General features: G+C 42.9%; 1 protein-coding gene across 1 annotated transcript in view; it reads right to left on the bottom strand.

The window, feature by feature from the left end:
* Positions 1-4458, bottom strand: part of LOC307267354 (protein TANC1-like) — a gene marked incomplete at both ends in the record, with an annotated part of 28896 nt that extends 24438 nt beyond the window's left edge. Inside the window, 2 exons of the mRNA XM_080049667.1 lie at positions 436-615; positions 4113-4458. Of these exons, the coding sequence (XP_079905793.1) occupies positions 436-615; positions 4113-4458 (526 nt within the window). The remainder of the gene's footprint in view (positions 1-435; positions 616-4112) is intronic.
* Between the last annotated feature and the right edge of the window lie 15204 nt (positions 4459-19662).

Below are 19662 nucleotides of genomic sequence, written 5' to 3'. Positions count from 1 at the left end.
TCAGTCATTACAGCTTATCTAAAAAGCATCAGAGTGAGGCGCCACACCACTCCCTCTTCACTTTGTCTCATATAAAATGTGCGTTGATCACCAATGTGTGACTCGGAGATTAGTTACCCTGCCTATAGTGAAAGGGTTAAGGGAGGCTGTGTGTGTGTGTGTGTGTGTGTGTGTGTGTGTGTGTGTGTGTGTGTGTGTGTGTGTGTGCGCGCGTGCACGCTTAATCTAATGAGTCTTAGAGGGAGGACAGCTACAGGCAAGATTGTGCATAGTATACAAGACAAATTTGAACCACATTTATTCAGCCCACATCTGTGTTGTTGGCTGTGGGATTTCTATGTGACAACACCGCTCAAACTAAATTCAATTGGTTACACTATGCATGGGTCTGCTATAGTGTATTTACCATGGACAGAGTGTATATAGTGTATTTACCTGTGAGCTTCTTGACGGGCTGCAGCCTCACACTGATGGTCTGGTGTGTGAGTAGTGGGGAGGAGGGCAGCGAGCGCGACACGCCCTCCATCATGCGAATGTGCTGCATGCCCTCAGTCATGTGGGACAGGGGCACGGCGTAGTCTCCCTCAAAGGCACAGTCACTGTCTATGCTGCCACCTGCAGGAAGGGAGGGGACAGGAGAGGAATAGTCTGAGAGAGAGGCTTTTTCTCTACATTAGATAGAAATACATTAGGGTTGGATGAATAACAGTCAGTTTTAGCAAAGGAAGAAACAGCAGCATGTTTGGCATTTTGCTTGATAATAAACAATTGATTGATTATCTACACAATTAACTGTCGATCGACTAATTATTCTAGAACGTAGGCCACTGAGTTGGACTGCATTGAGCCTCATACAGACATGCACCCCTTTCTGAGTAATATTCTGGCATTTCCCTGGGAAGGGGTCATAGGTGAATGAAAGCCAGAATCCTCTTTTCCGGCAGATCTACTTCGAAAATGTCTCACCTCAAGACCTAGTAACATTCCCTAACCCGGGAAGATGCCGGGAAAGGCTGTGTTGTGAATGTAAACTGGATTCGACTGGTGTTTCTCTTTGTTAACCACTGTAGAAAGTCTATGACAGTTTATTCTGACGTCACCTCAGCCTGATCCCTGGATTCTGATATCTCATCTGTGACGCGGCAGTATCTATCGAGCGCAGCCAGAATTGGCGTGACCCAGAAGAGGGAACAGCCCTGAAGGCAACACGTGCAGTTTACAGTCGTGTTGTAAACTACAGCCTGCCTGACTGACTGACTGACCCTCCGTTAGCTCCACGGTTACACAAATAACCTAACCATCTTCATATAATAAAAGGGAGGATTTTCTAAACCATCTGAGATGTGTTTAAACAAAAGCTAAAAAAAGAGCACAGTCATGACCATGAGAAAGCGTTTTTGTTTGGGGAAAAAAACGAAAAAATCTTGCACAATGAGCAGTAATTACAGACTGAGCACACTTAGCCGCTCTATACCCAGCCATTTTCCTCTCTTGCTTCTAAAACCACAAATTATGATAACTTAGGGCGTCTTTTTTTTTTCTTTTCTTTACCAAACAACACACACACACACACACACACACACACACACACACACACACACACACACACACACACACACACACACACACACACACACACACACACACACACACACACACACACACACACACACACACACACACACACACACACACACACACACACACACACACACACACACACACACACACACACACACACAGGTTGGGTAGTAATACGGTAAAATCGTTTAAAAAAATTGTCATTGTGTATGGCATCTCTTAGATATAAGAATGCAGCTTGAATTACTTCCCACGCACTCACTTGGTAAGTTTATTTCGTTTCGAACGTAGGTTGTATTGAGTTACATTGTGATGTGTTCGAGCGCTGTTCAGTAAAAATGAGTATAAGGCGTAGGTAACTGCATCGTGATAAGTTCAATGTCATCTTGTAAAATGTAGTGTTAGTTGAGAAACTAAAACAAACAGGCTACAGTTGAAGTAGAAATGCATATTAATAGATGGTAATTCTATGAACTGGGGTATGATTTGGGAAAATGTTTAATAGTATCAAAAATTGGATTCTGCCCAACCCTAACACACACACACACACACACACACACACACACACACACACACACACACACACACACACACACACACACACACACACACACACACACACACACACACACACACACACACACACACACACACACACACACACACACACACACACACACACACACACACACACACACACACACACACACACATTCACCCTGTGAACCAAAAACCATCCAAGCTGTCTGTAAAAACAACATCCATTTTGCGAATCAGTTCCGGCTCGGACTGCCCTGTTCCCTATAGACGGAGATGGACAAACCGAGCGGTCAAACAGCGGTCTCGCTTCAGATAGCAGCCGCCACACTGAGACATGGAGCCATTATCAGACACTAGGACGTCCCAGAGGAAGCGTGTAGGACGGTTAGGATAGGGTCAGAGAGGGTGTTGTAAAGCAAGCATGCTGGTGTAAAAACACTGGAACAAATGCAAACACACACACACACACACACACACACACGACCCTGGCAGCAGCTATTCTCTGGGGAATGGTCACAGCGAAAGCAAAATCAACAGCCAAAGCAGCATGAAAATTATCCCTTTATGTCTGCAGAGCCTGCATGGTGTGAATACCAACGAGGAATCTGGTATTCTGGTAGCAGTTGTCAAGATTCAACTAAATGCTTTAATGTGTTTTACTATTGAGTGAAAACGCACAATTTTTACTACTATTATCAAATTACTCTTCACTGAGGTAGAGAATGTAGCATTTCACATTCAAATAATCCTCCTATAATTAGAGAGTGACACTAAATGTGGCTAAATGAAGCACTTCTTGGTACTTAAACTCAAACACTTTGTGAATAGTTTTTTCTGAACGGCCTCATGAAAAAATAGTGATATTCTGAAGTGGAACATTCAAAACGGTGCGATTGAGGGCAAAGATGGAAGTCACTTTGAAAGTGAAAATTGGTGGTGTTTTATTTTAGATTGTTGACATGTTTAAGAGGCCACTCCATGCCTCAAAATAAACACATAAACACCTACTTATGTTTCCGCTCAAAACAGACAAAACGAAGGGAAGAAAAAGGAAAATTACAGTATGTATACCAGAAAACATTCTCCGCCTAGCACTGACATTTCATTTTGATGATAAAACATCTCACTTTTGCACAAAGGCCTATCCCGCCGAGAAGTAAACTCAGATTTACAGGCAAAACTTACAAGAATATAAATTTCATACACAGTTCCCTCCCCTGTAACTATAACTTCATCTCCCTTGGTCGTAAAGTTTTCTTGCTATAAAAAGTTGAATGAAATACAGCATGGCAAACAAGGCCTCCACTGGTGTCTGCTGCCGAGAACATTAAGGGAGTAGAATTGGGGAGTCTGGGAAGAGACCGCTGCCGAGTGCCGAGAGACAAATATTACAGGAAATGATGAAGGTAAAGGTCTGAAAAACAGCTCACACTCTGTTCCTCATGCAACCCGGCTACTCATTCACTCACATAATGCACTTTGGGAGCAGCTCTGCACACTCCATTACAATATAAGACAAACTCTTGACTAGGGCTGTACTTTATATCGAAAAATTGTGTCGTTATTGCGATATCAACACCCCTTGCATGTCAATATATTTGGCCAATCAGATGCAGCCTACCAGAAAATGTTGTAAAGGGGGGGGGGGGGGAGGGGGTGAAGAGGTTTGCTTAAGTGATGATTAATGATAATGCCATGTTGTTCCAATGGAAATATTATATAATTTATTAAATATTAAAAATAATATAAATTATGACAAAACATTTTTTGACAAGTACTGTTCTCCAGAATCACTGACTCCACCTTTAACACTGTATATTATGCATTTGTTCATTTATTTAGTGATGTCGTCATTGCAATATCCAACAATGTTATCCCATATCGCAAGTTGACCTTTTCATATCATGCAGCCCTACTTTTCACATGTGATTATTCATAAAAAAAAAAAAAAACATCAAAACAAAGGGAGTTATCTGGTACATTTTTCTTACCTTGGCCGCCGTGGCTGAGGTGCGGGTCTAGACCGGGCGAGCGTGGGTCTGCCAGGTCCTCGCTGCCTCCATCTGAGCAGAAAGAGAAAGAGAGAGAGAGGGAGTGAGCTCTCTGGTGCAGCTGGCGGTAGCGCTGGTGGTTGTGGTGTCTGCACAGCGGCATTGAGTGGCAGCCCGTCAACAGGGCCGCGTCCTCCTCTCCTACCAGCCAGGTGTGGGAGCGTAGGACCCCCATCACACTGCTCACACACAGCCCCTCCACACCCTTCCTCCTGGGGCTCAAACGACCCCTCACGGTGGCAAATGGCGACCGCACGGACACCCTCCACTTTTTACGTCTCCCCATGCTTCTAGACCAAACAATCGGTGAGGTGATAGCTACTTAAAGGCCTGCCCAAGCAGATAACCAGATAGTTTACATTGTAGCCATTGTTGCATGCACACAGAGAGTCAAGCTCACTGAGTACTGTGCGCCGGTTCAACCAGCGAGAAAGTTTGCAGTGAAAACAGTGGGCGTGTCCCCCAGGATAGATCCACATACGGTTAATGATATGAGAATCAATTACGCCCAAGGGAGCAGGGCAGGCAGGCGGAATTAGCCACAGTGGATGGAGCAGAAGAGAGGGGTGTGTGTGTGTGTGTGTGTGTGTGTGTGTGTGTGTGTGTGTGTGTGTGTGTGTGTGTGTGTGTGTGTGTGTGTGTGTGTGTGTGTGTGTGTGTGTGAGTGTGTGTATGTGTGTGTGTGTGTGTGTGTGTGTGTGTGTGCGTGTGTGGGCAGCAGGGATTGTTTTCTAATCCCGTTCAAGTGCGGATGGATCTACTGTGAGGCGCGACAGGCCAGCAAAGGAGGCTTCCAACAACTGATTGATACTCAGGATATAGTATAAACCCCACAGGAAATAACTGAAGGTATTATTTAAATCTGACATTATAATGTATGAAAACCAAGTCCAGGCTAATGGATTTTTCCCAAGTGTAGATAGATCAAAGATTGTTGCATTAAGTGGAAAGACAATGTTTTCTTTTCTTCATCGTAAAAGGATTGTATATTTTGGCACGGCCTGCATTGTTGTGTTCTAATCGCAGAGCTCAGAAAGCCCAAACAAATACTCTGGTGTTATCTCTCCCCATCGCAGATGAACAATGTGTGCGTGTGTGTGCGTGTGTGTGTGTGTGTGTGTGTGTGTGTGTGTGTGTGTGTGTGTGTGTGTGTGTGTGTGTGTGTGTGTGTGTGTGTGTGTGTGTGTGTGTGTGTGTGTGTGTGCATGAATGCGTGTGTGTATGCCTATAGCTAGCCACACACAGCATGCAGGCTAGATCGGCTTGCTGGTGGAAAGATCAAGCTTGTCGATGGACGGATAGAATAAGCTGTGGGGCATGATGATGATTGTGTGAGAACTGGGCCAGGCCTGAGATTGACACTGATTGTGGAAGGCATGTCAGTCCGCTTGCAGAGATATTTTACAGCCGCTCGCTTTTCTCCTGACCTGAGCCACCAGGTCAACTAAAAACTTTTGAATTAATAGGTTGGCCATTAAAATGTGACGTTCTATGCAATCAAAACATATCCATTTAGAAAATATTTGGAGGATTTTAAGTAGTGTAACCTTTTTAGAAATTGGGTTAACAGACAAAACAATAAAAAAATTAGCTCTTGTTTTGACTTTCCCACCTTCCATTTCTTGCGTGTTACACAGACAAATCCAACCAGAAATAGCTCTCTGGTAGCTCTCACCTCATGTACCTGATGAGCTGTATCGCCTTGTAAAAATCAATGCTGTTACAAATCGATGCTGGCTTTGAAAAATAATGTGCTCCAGCTAAGAGCAACACAGCGAACCATGACAACATACTACACGCACACACATGCAAACACGTCTAACGAGTGTGACGGTTGCGAAGCGGAAAGGCTCAGTGATACACACAGTAATAGATTTTGCACACACTTGCTCCTGCAGCGTATCTGATTAGCACCTTGGGGGTGACGCTTCAAACAGCCTGCGTGTCAATCGGACGAGTTCAGTAGCTGGAAATGTCACAACCGAAGCGTAAATAATTTAAATGAACGGCGGGCAATAAAAAGGTGTAGAATTAGTTACGATAGAATATAAAAAAATTATTGGGCCTTACGTCCTTCACATGTGTGCTTTTATTTTGAAAACTCAAACAGGACGTCTATACTCAATGAATAAATCCAGTGTTAATACTCAGCCTAGGCTCTGTAAACTGGTATGTAAACGAAGGGGGCCCACGGTAGCTAGCAACCAAGCCCCAACCTCAGCGATTTTTACCAGCATGCAATAAGGAAGTGACCACAACGAAAGTAACCAGGAAGTGCCACTGGGGGCTGGGAGCAGAAGACAGCCATCTCTCATTGACTCCAATGTTAAACATGCCGTTTTCACAGCATTATTAAACCTATTTACAGCCTGGGCCACGAAACCATTTTAGTCTGTATGTTTAGGTCATATCTCCATGACAACACTGAGGTGGGTGAATTGTTTTGGCCCTCGCTAGTTTTTATTCTTTTGGAGGTTAAAATGTATTGGCGCGATCTCTTGAGTGACATCTCTCCGCCCGTTGTCCCTCACTTTGCCTCGGAGGTGTACGTCAGCTATCTCCCTCCCCCTCACAAAATGGCGACGCGCACAAACCAGGATTATTGGATGCCGTGTGAATAACTGAGGTCAGCCCGGATGCTACATCCATATTATTTACTATATATGCTAGCAACATGCCCGTTTCACAGAGCTTAGGCTGTGTATTAACACTTTTTTTTTATCAGCGCACACCCAGTACAGACAGGTAGGGGATGATGAGAAGATATTCAATGATATTGACAAAAAAGTGATATTTGTCAAAATATCCAGAATCACTGACTCCACCTTTAAATCACTTTGTTAGCAAGGTTTTTGGACAAGTTCCACACATCACACAAGTGGCTTTACCCCTTTATACCAGCTTTCTTTCCCTCCACTACTTCTTTGTACGGCTTTTATTCGAGAAGAGAACGCCCCTATTCTGCCGTGCAGATTGCTTTTCTTGTTGCCAGTGATCGCGGTACAATGTCCCCGTCCCACAGATCAATGGCCCATTAAGCAGTGAACATGAAAGAGGAGGGACCTACGGTTGACAGAAGACAGGAGATTTTGGTTTTGTTCCAACCTACGGAGACAATCTGTGGACATCTTTCTACTTCCTCCTCCCTACACAACATCCTTCACCCTACTGGTGTCAACATTAAAGCCAGGATACAACTCAACACATATCAGCGCCCACGGTATCTGAATCAAAGTCTGGAGCGGACAATTTGCACTCTGTGACCACATCCTATTCAACTGGAAAATCAAAGCTCTCGGAAGGTATAAGAAAAAAAGCCCTAAGAAATAATGGTGCACTCTGTTGGTTGTTTATTTTTTATTTTTTCCAAGCTGTGAAGCCACGATGCTGTGTTATAGGATGTCAAAGGAGCAAGCCCAATTTCGCACATGGACAAAGAGTCATTACTGGGGAGAAGTCAGCGTGACACCCTGATAGTGATCCCCTTGAAGCATGGAGGACAACTGCGGCACAATCATTATCATCGTGTGCGTGCGTGTGTGTGTGTGTGTGTGTGTGTGTACGTGTGTGTGTGTGTGCGTGTGTGCGTGTGTGTGTGTGTGTGTGTGTGTGTGTGTGTGTGCGTGTGTGTGTGCGTGTGTCCACCACAGTGTTCAAAGTGACCTCTGCTACCAAAATGGTACTTCCCGTGAGGCTACTACCGTCCAAAAGGTGATTACCTTTAATTGTGGTCTTTTGTGTGATCTCCCTTGGCGAGAAAGAGGGACTTAAAGTGTTAATACAAAGCCTAGGCTCTGTAAACGGGTATGTTGCTTGGGTGGCCCCCTTTGTTTACATACCCTTTCTTTAACATCTTTTACAGAGCCTAAGCTGTGTATGAACACTGTTTTTTTCCAGCGCACACACAGTACGGACAGGTAGCGGATTGTGAGGATATATTCACAGATTTTGACAAAAGGTGATTTTGACAAGAAGCGTTCTCCAGAATCACTGACCTTTATAAGACAAGAGTATTTCAAAGACATCCCTAGTTACTCATGGGGGTTTTTGATCTTTACTACACGTCTAAAAAACTAATCTGGGAGGTGAGTGGGTGGAATAAACGGCGATTTGAAATGGATTATGTTCTTTTCTTCCTGTGACTGATAGATCACGTCACACACACAAAAGGAGAAACCGATAGACTTTGAAGTGCAATCGATTGCCCGACGTCCATTACTTGAACCTGCAAAACAGATGTAAAGAGGAAAAGTGGCCACCCTCGACTGAGCCATGTACCGGAGACACATCCAGGATATTAGGAGCTCAAAGAATTACATCCTTCAGCTAAATGACTTGGCTCAGTGACACAGCAGTGAGTCAGTGATTTGTTTTCGGCTCCTTTCTGCCTTATTTCTTACCTTCGCTGATTGCCACAGCGGGGCCCTAATGCTTCTGCTGTTGTTGTCTTGTTGTCAATCTCTTGATTCTAACCTCTAATTTAAAATGCCTGTAATTGCCCGTGTGACTTCCCCATGTCACGGCAGATTCCTCTCACCGTTCGTCAAAATAACATTCCGGGTTAACGTTAAAGCTACGGTGCGTAACTTTTTCATATCGATGAATGTCGGTAACATTCAAGCCATAGTCAAACGGGTTGACACAAAGTTGACTAAGCCTATCTGCTGCGCAATACTCTCTCTGTATTAACTCAGTATGGCAGCATTTACAAACAGAATCCATGTGTGACAACTGAAGGCTTACCTCAGGAAGATGCGCCAACAGTGCTGTTGTAACAGAAGTTACACACTATAGCTTTAAGTTAAGATAAGACAAACCTTATTGGCCCAAAGTAAATTTGTCTTGGGCAAAAAGTGCTGACAACAGTTGCATAAAAACAAATACATTAAATATCAATCAATCCGTAAAATAGATGAGACTTGGTTGAAAGGAGATTGCACAGGCCTTGACTATATTGCACGTGCTCTCATATGAAATAAATTACTCATAATACAATGGAATTGCACTATGGTTTAAATATGTAGAAAGGAAATGGAGGCATGCATTAGAGCAGACACAGAAATCCTTGTACTTAAAGCGTGACGTCTACGGAGACAGAATAATAACTAAGTGTGTATGTGTGTGTGTTTGTAAGTTTAGTGCAAGAAGTGCTACATTTCTGATTGAGTGCACACCATCTTTGCATTACCCTGCAAATCCTATTATACACTTCTTTCTCAAGAGAGCTAAGTGTCCCAAATCCCTATAAATCTAACGCAGCAACAGAGGGGATGATCGTGTGCGAGCGACGATAAATAAAACATGCTGACATTTATTCGGCGCACGCCATCCCACACACAAATAGAAAAGGGGGGAACGCGCGTACCATCTATCACGGGGCGTTGCCGGGGAGTGAGCTGATGTGGCAGGGGTAATAATTTAGAAAGAAAAGTTTGAAATTGGAAAAAAGGGAAAATGCCAAAGAGTGAATGAGTGCTGTTGTGTAGATTCCTGTTCAGAGTTTGAATCTGCGCTGCCATATTGCAACTTCTGATTTCTCTAGACAAAGAGGCTGGGATATGATATGACTGCTAATGTGCCTTTGAGCAGGGCACTTACAAAAAACACCAACTCAAGATCAATCAAGTTTTGTGATGTACAAAAGTTGTAGACAAGTATGTACGCAGCATGATGGCTTCAACGGATGATTATTTTGATGACATAGGCATTCTATCAAATGTTCAAAAATAATCAAATATCACAGCCCAAGGTGAGGGCTCATACTACATGTTTAAAACAGTCCAAAACCAAATTATATCCAAAATTCTTATAAGACAAAACTGAAAAAAACTCTCACATTTGAGAAGCTGAAATGAACTAATATTTGGCCCTTTTTACTTGACAAATGACTTCTGTATGTATTCACAGAATTGTTGCGTATAGAAGCTTCTGCCAATCCATAGATGGTCTGATCAATTAAACCAGTAATAGTTTCAGCGATATATGTGTGTCTCAAGTTGCGGATGAAAACATTTTGTCAACAGATATATCGACGACAACCGAAATCCCTGCTGTCGATCAACTAATCTTCCAACAGCTGTGTGTAAGTATGAGTTTGAGCTTTAGACAAACACTCTTTTACTCTGCTTTGCATTCATTTGGGCTGAATGGATTTATTAAGATTCACAACAAAGTGGAGCATCGTAATGAATCACAACAACACAGTGAGCCGCGTGAGAGCACAAGACATCTGCTCGCTTAGAAAAAACTTGGCGGACATCTTCATTATCATCGGCCCCCGGCTGTAAGCTAGCATAGAAATTCAAACTCCAGAGGGGAGACGCACGCACGCACACACACACACTCATCTATGAGAGAGCGTGTCAAGTGTGTTCTCTCCACCGCTGCACTGAGCCAGCGTTGGTCTACCACAGGAAGTCGAGGGCTCTGACATCTTGCCAGTGTAAAACAATAAGGAACCACTTTCATCCAAAACCACACATTGACCGCATGTCCACACACACACACACACACACACACACACACACACACACACACACACACACACACACACACACACACACACACACACACACACACACACACACACACACACACACACACACACACACACACACACACACACACACACACACACACACACACACACACACACACACACACACACACACACACACACACACACACACACACGTACACACACACACACACACACACACACTGTGGCTATTTTAAAGCAGTGCAGAAAGGAGTGGAGAGTGGCTGGCGTTTATCTGTCTAACCTACAGTGACAGGCAGCAAGAGACACTCCTGTCATCTCCTAAACAACCTCACTTAGTTTGAGGGATGACAAACTGCACCGGTTATGAGTTGTTCCCTGGGCTGAAGTGAAAGATACTGTTATGGACCTTGGTCGTTGTGAGTCTGTGGGGACGTCATAATGCAGGTGTGCTGAGCGCAATGAGAGGGAGAAGACCGAGAGAGAGATAGAGAGAGAGAGACAGAGAGAAAGAGACAGAGAGAAAGAGAGAAAGAGAGAAAGAGAGATAGAGAGAGAGACAGAGAGAGAGAGAGAAAGACAGAGACAGAGAGATAGAGACACAGAGAGAGATAGACAGAGAGAGAGAGAAAGAGAGAGAGAGACAGAGAGAGAGAGAGAGAGAGAGAGAGAGAGAGAGAGAGAGAGTACAGCAGTTTTCAGAAGCGTTTAACTGCATTTAGGACAATGCCTGTATCAGCTCTGCGTTAATGTGTGTGTTCTACTCTTTTACAAACAAAGGGAAGGCTAATAATAAACACCCAGGCTGGATGAGAGCAAAGAAGCTGATGTAATGTGTGGGTGGCAGACACTTCAATGCCCACTGCCTCCTGAATAGTCTAATAATATAGAGAAAAAACTGAATTCCAAACACTTTTAACACATTTCTGGCATGTTAACACAAACACATTTTATGTAATATCTCCAGAAAATGTATTTATCCTTAAGTCTATGTATTTGGTGATGTATGTTCTAAACACCTGCCGCTTTCTGAACCATTTGTTCAGTGCACCAAGAAAACCAACAAGTGATTCATTTTAAAGTAAGAGATTCTTTGCAAACATAACTATAATGCATCATGATTAGCGCTCCATATTTACGGCCTGTTCACAAATGGTGCTACAAATAGAAAATAACAAGATTTTGATGATGTTACACCTGCACATGGGATTCATCAATTTGCCAACTAGACACAACCATATGGTGTGTTCTCAATATAAATCTATATAAAACTGAGCAATTACAAGCTTCACTTCTAATTTCGCGTGGCAAAACGCCTAAATCACAGCCTAAACAGAGAGTATTTAATATCTAATATAATAGCAGTGTAAATATTACAGATGGCTCTTTATTATTGCTGTATCCCTGGTTCATTTATTCCTGCGAGTACATTGCTTTACAAAGCCCGAGAGCGAGCGGTAAATCAGTGTGCATCTTCCAATTTGCAACAGAACCAACAGTGGAGGCAATTAAAGGAGAAAAAATAAAATATTCCTGTATTGCAGTCGGGCCCAAAGCAACAACAGGCCTATCTTCCATTTGTCCCTGTTGTTACATAACTGTTCATTAACCGGTGGCTATGATAAACTGTAGCTTTGTTTTGAGCTTGGTTAACCGTAGCTTGCTGTTACTCACCTGTCCTCCAAGCTACAATGACCCACATTACGTTACATGCTTTTTATGTCGGAATAGTGTTGGACTAATAGAATTTTGAGGTTTCAAATTTTTTAATGTTATATAATAAAGGTTAATACTGCTAATATTGTTAGCTGGCTTAAAAAAAACAGCACTGGTCAGACCAGAGAAGCTGGTATCTCTAATTTGTTTTGAAATATATTTTCTTTTAGAAAAGGTATGTTTCGGAGAGTGAACAGGAAATGTGGGGGCGGGGGGGGAAGAGAGAGAGAGAGAGAGAGAGAGAGAGAGAGAGAGAGAGAGAGAGAAAGGGAGGGAAAGAGAGTGGGGAATGACCTGTAACAAATGTTGCCAGCTGGAGTGGACCTGGCAACGTTGCCGTCATGTGGCATGTGCCGTAGCCACTCGGCCACAAAGGCGCTCCGATATCTCTGATGTTTTGACCCGTGTTTTTACTGTGTGGTGTTGAAAGTGGATCCTCTCCAATAGAAGTAAAGAGAGTATTTATTTGGCTTCAAAATAAGGTTTCATCCAATTCCCAGCCTCCATAGTGTTGCCCTGTAGGGGTGCGTGACCCCGGACACACACGTACATGTGGAGGGCAGCTAGCAGCGAGACGGCGGCGCTCGGCCAGAATAGGTGACGCATGTGTGACTGACTGAGTGCGTCAGGATCTGGCTGACAGCACCGAGCACTCAGCAGTGTCCTGGATGGATGAATGGATGGAGGTGTTAAGAAGGAGAGGTGTAGAGGTGTGTGTGTGTGTGTGTGTGTGTGTGTGTGTGTGTGTGTGTGTGTGTGTGTGTGTGTGTGTGTGTGTGTGTGTGTGTGTGTGTGTGTGTGTGTGTGTGTGTGTGTGTGTGTGTAAGAGCATAAGAATAATTGAGAGAAATAAAAGGAGCTGAAATGCCACGACTCCTACGCTGCCATCCGATTCTGAGAAAAGCTATGTCACATCACTGAGTGGGTGGCCTTCATTCAGAAATACATTTTAAAATAAAAGCTAGATAGGAACAGACTGGGAGAGAGAGAGAGAGAGAAAGAGAGAGAGAGAGAGAGAGAGAGAGAGAGAGAGAGAGAGGGGAACATCTCCTACCTTCAGTCTGACACACCACTGGTGTTACATCACAGAGCGGACAACTGGAAAGCATGCATCAAAAAATAACCATACGGAAAAGGAAGTGTTCGAGGCATTTTGCTTTTACGGCCTTGACACTCTGAAGAGATAGAAAGCAAGGGAGGGGGAGAGAGAGAGAGAGAGAGAGAACGATGACAAGCAGAGGAATAAAAAAGGCTGGTATGGCTCCTGGTCTGCCCCTAGGCTTTCCAACGAAGACCCACACTTTTATTTCTATCTATTTTACATTTGCGTCCCACCTGTACATCCTGAGTTCTTGTTACACCATCTTATATAGTCTACAGTTAGCACAGTGACACGCCTCTATTCAAAGATGAATAGGTTACTTTTATATCTATCTATCATTTAGTCCATAAAATGTCAAGCAAATACAAAGGAAATGCACATCACTCTTTCGCAGAGCCCACGGGGACATCTCTTCAAATGACTTGTTCGACAGAGTCCAGAATCCAAAAATATTCCATTTCTTACGGTACAAAAACACAGAAAAGCAACAAGTCCTCACATCTGAAAACGAAACAGCAAATGATTTGGCATTTCTTCGCCATGAATGACTCACACAATGAATCAATCATCAGTTGTGCGTGCGTTAATCCCCTCCCCTGAACACTGCCGAAAGACTGGCTTTGCATTTTAAATATACTGGGGGAAATTTTTAAGCATCTACAAAATATTAAAACACAAAAGCAAGTGTCAGAAATGGATACATCAGTGTGTTTATCTGCCATAACGTATAGCCTTCAAATATCGGCATGTCCACCTTAAAACCTCTACAGTTACTTCCCCAAGCCAGCGAGTATATCATTTATTAAGAACAAGTGTTGTAGATAGCAACAGTTGCTATTTCAGACGGTAAAATCAACAGTTGCCGACTACAATATGAGGGTCTACCCATGTCTGAAATCAGGGACCCATTGCTTCTGAAACTAGCCAGAATTTCAAGTGGTAAATCAACTGCATTAAGCTTGACAAGCTTAGTTAGCGACGGTAACTAGGTGTGACCGGGCTTAGCGGACGGTCGGTTAGTGGAGATTAATATTCTGTCCGTTGATTAATTATTTGCAGAATGAATCATTTCCGGACCGGTGATCAGGAAATTAAGACGTACACATACAGTAAGTAAATGGTTTTAACTTGGTATGTGGACAGTGTGCTGGACCTTCCAACTGCATCTGCTGTCAAGGAAAAGCTGATTTGTGGTTACTTTCTGTAATGCTTTGTTTCAGTTAAAGGTGGAGTCAGGGATTCTGGAGAATGCTTGTTGACAAAATCACTTTGTCAAAATCAGTGAATACCTCCACACGATTCGCTACCCGTCAGTACTGTGTGTGTGCTGAAAAGAAAAAGGCTCTGTAAACGGGTATGTAAACAAAGGGTATGTAAACAACATAGCTAGCAACATGCCGATTTACAGAATCTAGGCTATGTTTAAACACTGGCTTCTTTTTCAACGCACACACACATTACTGCCAGGTAGCGGATTGTGAGGAGATAAGCACTAATTTTGTCCCAAACATTTTTTTGACAACAAGCATCCCCCAGAATCACTGACTGCGCCTTTAATCTCTACACATTCCCCTGTACAGCACAGCCTCACCTCCAGTTCACTTTGACCTCTGGCTGTCTGCTTGGAAGGGAGGGGGAGGAGCGTGTGTGACGTCCTGCTAAGGCTGCAGATGCCTCCTCTCTGCACCGACCAGCAGTGTTTAATGAGAGGAGGGTTGGTTCTGGGATGGAGATGAATTCACACACAGGGAAAGGAGCCCGAGGAGAAAAGCTCCCGCTGTAGTCACTGATTGTTCATTAAGGCAGAAGAGATGTATATACTGCCTTTTTAAATGAATGACAGAGTGAGCTGGTCCCATTCAGTAGCTTAAAGTTTTTTTTTTCTTTTTCCTTTCATTTAACCTACAGTTAAGTGTGTACTATTGGATTATTTAGCAGTGTCTAGTGGTGAGATTCTAGACTACAACGCTCCCTTGCTAACGCCTTCCTTTGGGAGAGTTTACAGAAGCTAAAGTGGCCTTTAAGGACAAGAAGCTAGTTGCTCAAGATGGCATCATCCACCACTCAATGTCATATTCCATTTCTACCAAGTCTGTTCTGAAAAATGCTAATAAATTCTACACATTGTAACTTTAAAGAGGAATATTTCTCAATGTGATGCTTATCAATGCTGTTAAGGGGTCCACTCACCATGTGGAGATTTGGAAGCTTCACAACAAAATATTATGAGACAAAGCCATGTCTTGTCTTACTTATTAATTTCTTAGATCATTCAACAGATATTCAAGGAATTCATAAATGTGTTTGCGTCAAAATCAACAACAGACAAACACAATAATGAATAGAAAGCATTACTATTCTATTGGCAGCTGTGCCAACCATTACTTACTGCAAAGTTATGCATGAGTTTGCTCTCTGTAATAACAGCAACAAACAATTGTTTTTTTCCCTGTCTACCTCTGGCTTTCACAAAAGAGAAAATTAGATTTTTTTTTAACAACATGACATCTCGTAATGAAAAAAGCGGTGACTCATAGGTAAATATCATGTTAAAACGCAAAAGTGGGTTTGACTTGTCTTGCGTTGAATGCACAAAGTTCAATTTAGGTAATGCAATTTCAACAAACAACCCACCGGTTTTCATTTATTGTCAGAGACACACAGCTCCGAGCTGTAGATAAGTATATGGTGCAGAATTTAAAGTTGAAAAATCCTGTCTCCCGGGATCACACAGAAGTTAATTTAACTTTCTGTGGGCTGCCTGGAGGGGGCTGAACGACGATGTCACTCAATTTGGTTTGAGTGGCCATTTGGGGAAATTCATTTTGAAGAGCGATTCAAAAAAACCTCTTAGTTGTGTTTTGTTAGAATTCTATCCTAATAGAGGATAGAGATTTTTTATTTTTTTTTAAACACGCACAAAAGCTACTCGAAATAACAATAATTCACGCACTGTTTTTTTTTTAAGATATTTTTGGGGCATTTATTGATAGTGCAGAGAGACAGAGGTGAAATGGGGCAGAGAGGGGAGTGACATGCAGAGAACAACCGCGGGTGGGAATCGAACCCGGGTCTGCTGCTGGGCCCGGCCCGGGAGGGGGACGCCTTACCAACTGAGCTAAAGGCGCCCCAAATTCACGCATTGTTTGATCTGTTTAAGAATATAATGATTTCATTCTTGGAACTCTTGTTTTGGCCAAAGCTACAGATAGGTAAATGCCTATCTAACTAACAACTGATAAAAAAACAGCAGCAAACAGTTTCTCCATAATAGCCACAAGCGAATAAAAACACGACGGTAAACGGGGTGTTTGATGCCGGGCAGAAAAGGGGCCAGCGGCAGACAAGACTAAGTGCCATTTTGTATTTTCTTCTCATTCAAATCAGAATTCAGAGCTTTGCAACCACCTGAAAAGGGGAGGACGACAATTAAGTGTGAGGTGTTCAAAAGATGAAACATGGAGGACAGAGAGAGGTGAAATACAAAGATGGTGGAGGTTGTCCTTGCTACATCGCCCTCTTTCTCACACACACTTACACACAAGCACACACACACACACACACACAAAGACACGAGCACACACACACAAAGACACACTCTGTTATTCTCGTCCTATGCTTGCCCACCAGCAATGCAATAATTCATTCTGTTCTCGTGTGTCATTGTGACGATAAGACACACACACACACACACACACACACACACACACACACACACACACACACACACACACACACACACACACACACACACACACACACACACACACACACACACACACACACACACACACACACACACACACACACACACACACACACACACACACACACACACACACACACACACACACACACACACACACACACACACACACACAGTCTACTCCCGAGCACCATCTCAATTGCAGTGGAGATGGGTCTACAACAGCAAACAAGCAGGCCTGAATAATGAAAAACACATTAAATATAAAAGAGACTGGGGGATTGTTGAGCCTGCAGTGCCACAGCAGACACTCACACATGATGAGGATAAAGTATGCTACTGTACTGTATGTGGCCCTATGTCTTTCACCACAATAACATGACAGTTATACGCTATAATACATTGTGTATACTATATATAATTAAAAGCATAAAATAAATACACACATGTCCTAACCTGAACTCCTGCTGTTTTTTACTGCTATTTCATTAAAGTAAACTATTAATATTTCATATTTCCCACAAACTATTGTTGAAGTGAACAGACCTGCAGCTGGATAGAAAGAAAAAGCTATTGTTAATTAATGCAGAGATTCGCCAAAATCTATGAGGGGGAAATGGATTCAACAATCGGGGAAAAAGCAAAACAATGACACAACCTCTAGGTGATAGGTCGGAGTGTGTGTGTGTGTGTGTGTGTGTGTGTGTGTGTGTGTGTGTGTGTGTGTGTGTGTGTGTGTGTGTGTGTGTGTGTGTGTGTGTGTGTGTGTGTGTATTGTTTTTCACAGATCCAGAGTGCTGCTCAATTTTTCATGTGTAGCCTACAGCTGTGCACATAATGGTGTTTGGTAGAAGGTCTTATTGTTTCCATAAGGACTAAACTGGAAACACATTTCTGAAATTGTAGAAGAATTTCAATTTTGGAGTTTGAACTGAGCTGAAAATATTATTGATTTATATAAATAGTTGCTTGTTAAGTTTCTGTTTATTATCAGAGTCAACTTTAAAAAAAAAATTTGTAGCACTGAAATATTCTATAAATTGACATGGAGACTGGTCTTCTTCCTTTCCAAAAGTCAGTGTTATCAGTGACAAAAGGCACTATAAGCAAGAACACCCCCCCGCCCCCCATCTCTTCTATGCTGTCTACTTCTAGATGGTATTCAGGGTGTGGATAGCTGGAGACGAGAAATGTAGCTGCAGCTTATGATTATAGCCATTATCTTTTACTCTGTCAATTGTCTAGTCTTGAAAAAAAATATGTATTTCTTCTTCTTCTTTTAATGCAAAATGCAAGTTCCCAGACACAAAAGTAATGTCTTCAAATTGTTTGTTTTGTCTGCGCCACAGACCACATTCATACACATTCGAATCATAATGATACACAACAGACCAAATGCAACAACTCCCCACATTTGAGAAGCAGCAGTGTGTATGTGTGTATGTAAGCCATTATCAAAGGTGCGCACGCTTATACAACTAATCGATTAATCCACTTATCCCTTCAGCTCTAGTGGCGGATGCACCTGTTGCAGCATATGTGTGGCACGCTTTTCAGAAAATGTCAAAACAGATAAATTCATATCCGGAGGCCTGACAAATCCGAGTGACAGCGGGAGTTAAAGCTATTGAGGAAAAAACAACAGTGGCAAACAAACATGGCTGCCACAGACTGAAGAGGAGAGGAGAGGGGGGGACACCAGACCACCAGACAGACATAGACAGAATGTGGGTTTGAATTTTAGAGATGGCACCATAACTGCCACTAAACAGAGGCAGCCGCCGAGACGCATTTGGGGCACTCAGCTGGCGTGGGTTGTGAGTCCACCCCTTGTCCTGTTGTGTGAAGTGAACAAACTCAGCCGCTTTAGCTTATGCAACATTTTGTGTTTTTGCTGCATTTTTATCATGCGGTTGCAACAATATCTCTCAGTGTGCTCGACATAGCAAAGGGGGCACTTCCTGCTATTCAAAAGGAACACAGTGTTGAGAGGTAGTAATGAGCCCATCCACATCACAAGGGGGCACACAATGAAAGAGCCCAGTTTTCCCCCCCGACTGGCAAAAACAACAGGATGCTGAAAGAAGTGTGTGTGTGTGTGTGTGTGTGTGTGTGTGTGTGTGTGTGTGTGTGTGTGTGTGTGTGTGTGTGTGTGTGTGTGTGTGTGTGTGTGTGTGTGTGTGTGTGTGTGTGTGTGTGTGTGTGTGTGTGAGGGGGGCGATAAGTCCTACAACAAGACATGAAAAATTTAAATGGGCCACCATCATGTTATGTCAGATTCCTCACGGCCAAATGCACAATACAGCGGGATGTTTTGTTGTTTGTGTGTGTTCTTGTCTGGCAATAGCACCAAGGCCTGTGTTAGAATATGCTACAAAAGTTATGACAGAACGGTAAATGTAGGTTTGTCAAATAAAGAACCTGTCAAAAAAAGTACAAAGATATTCCAGTGTCGAGGTCCTAAGAT

This window comes from Ammodytes marinus (assembly GCF_949987685.1).
Source record: "Ammodytes marinus genome assembly, chromosome: 20".
Lineage (NCBI taxonomy): Eukaryota > Metazoa > Chordata > Actinopteri > Uranoscopiformes > Ammodytidae > Ammodytes > Ammodytes marinus.
The sequence above is the reverse complement of the archived record's forward strand: the minus strand, read 5'-3'. Positions and strand labels throughout refer to the sequence as shown.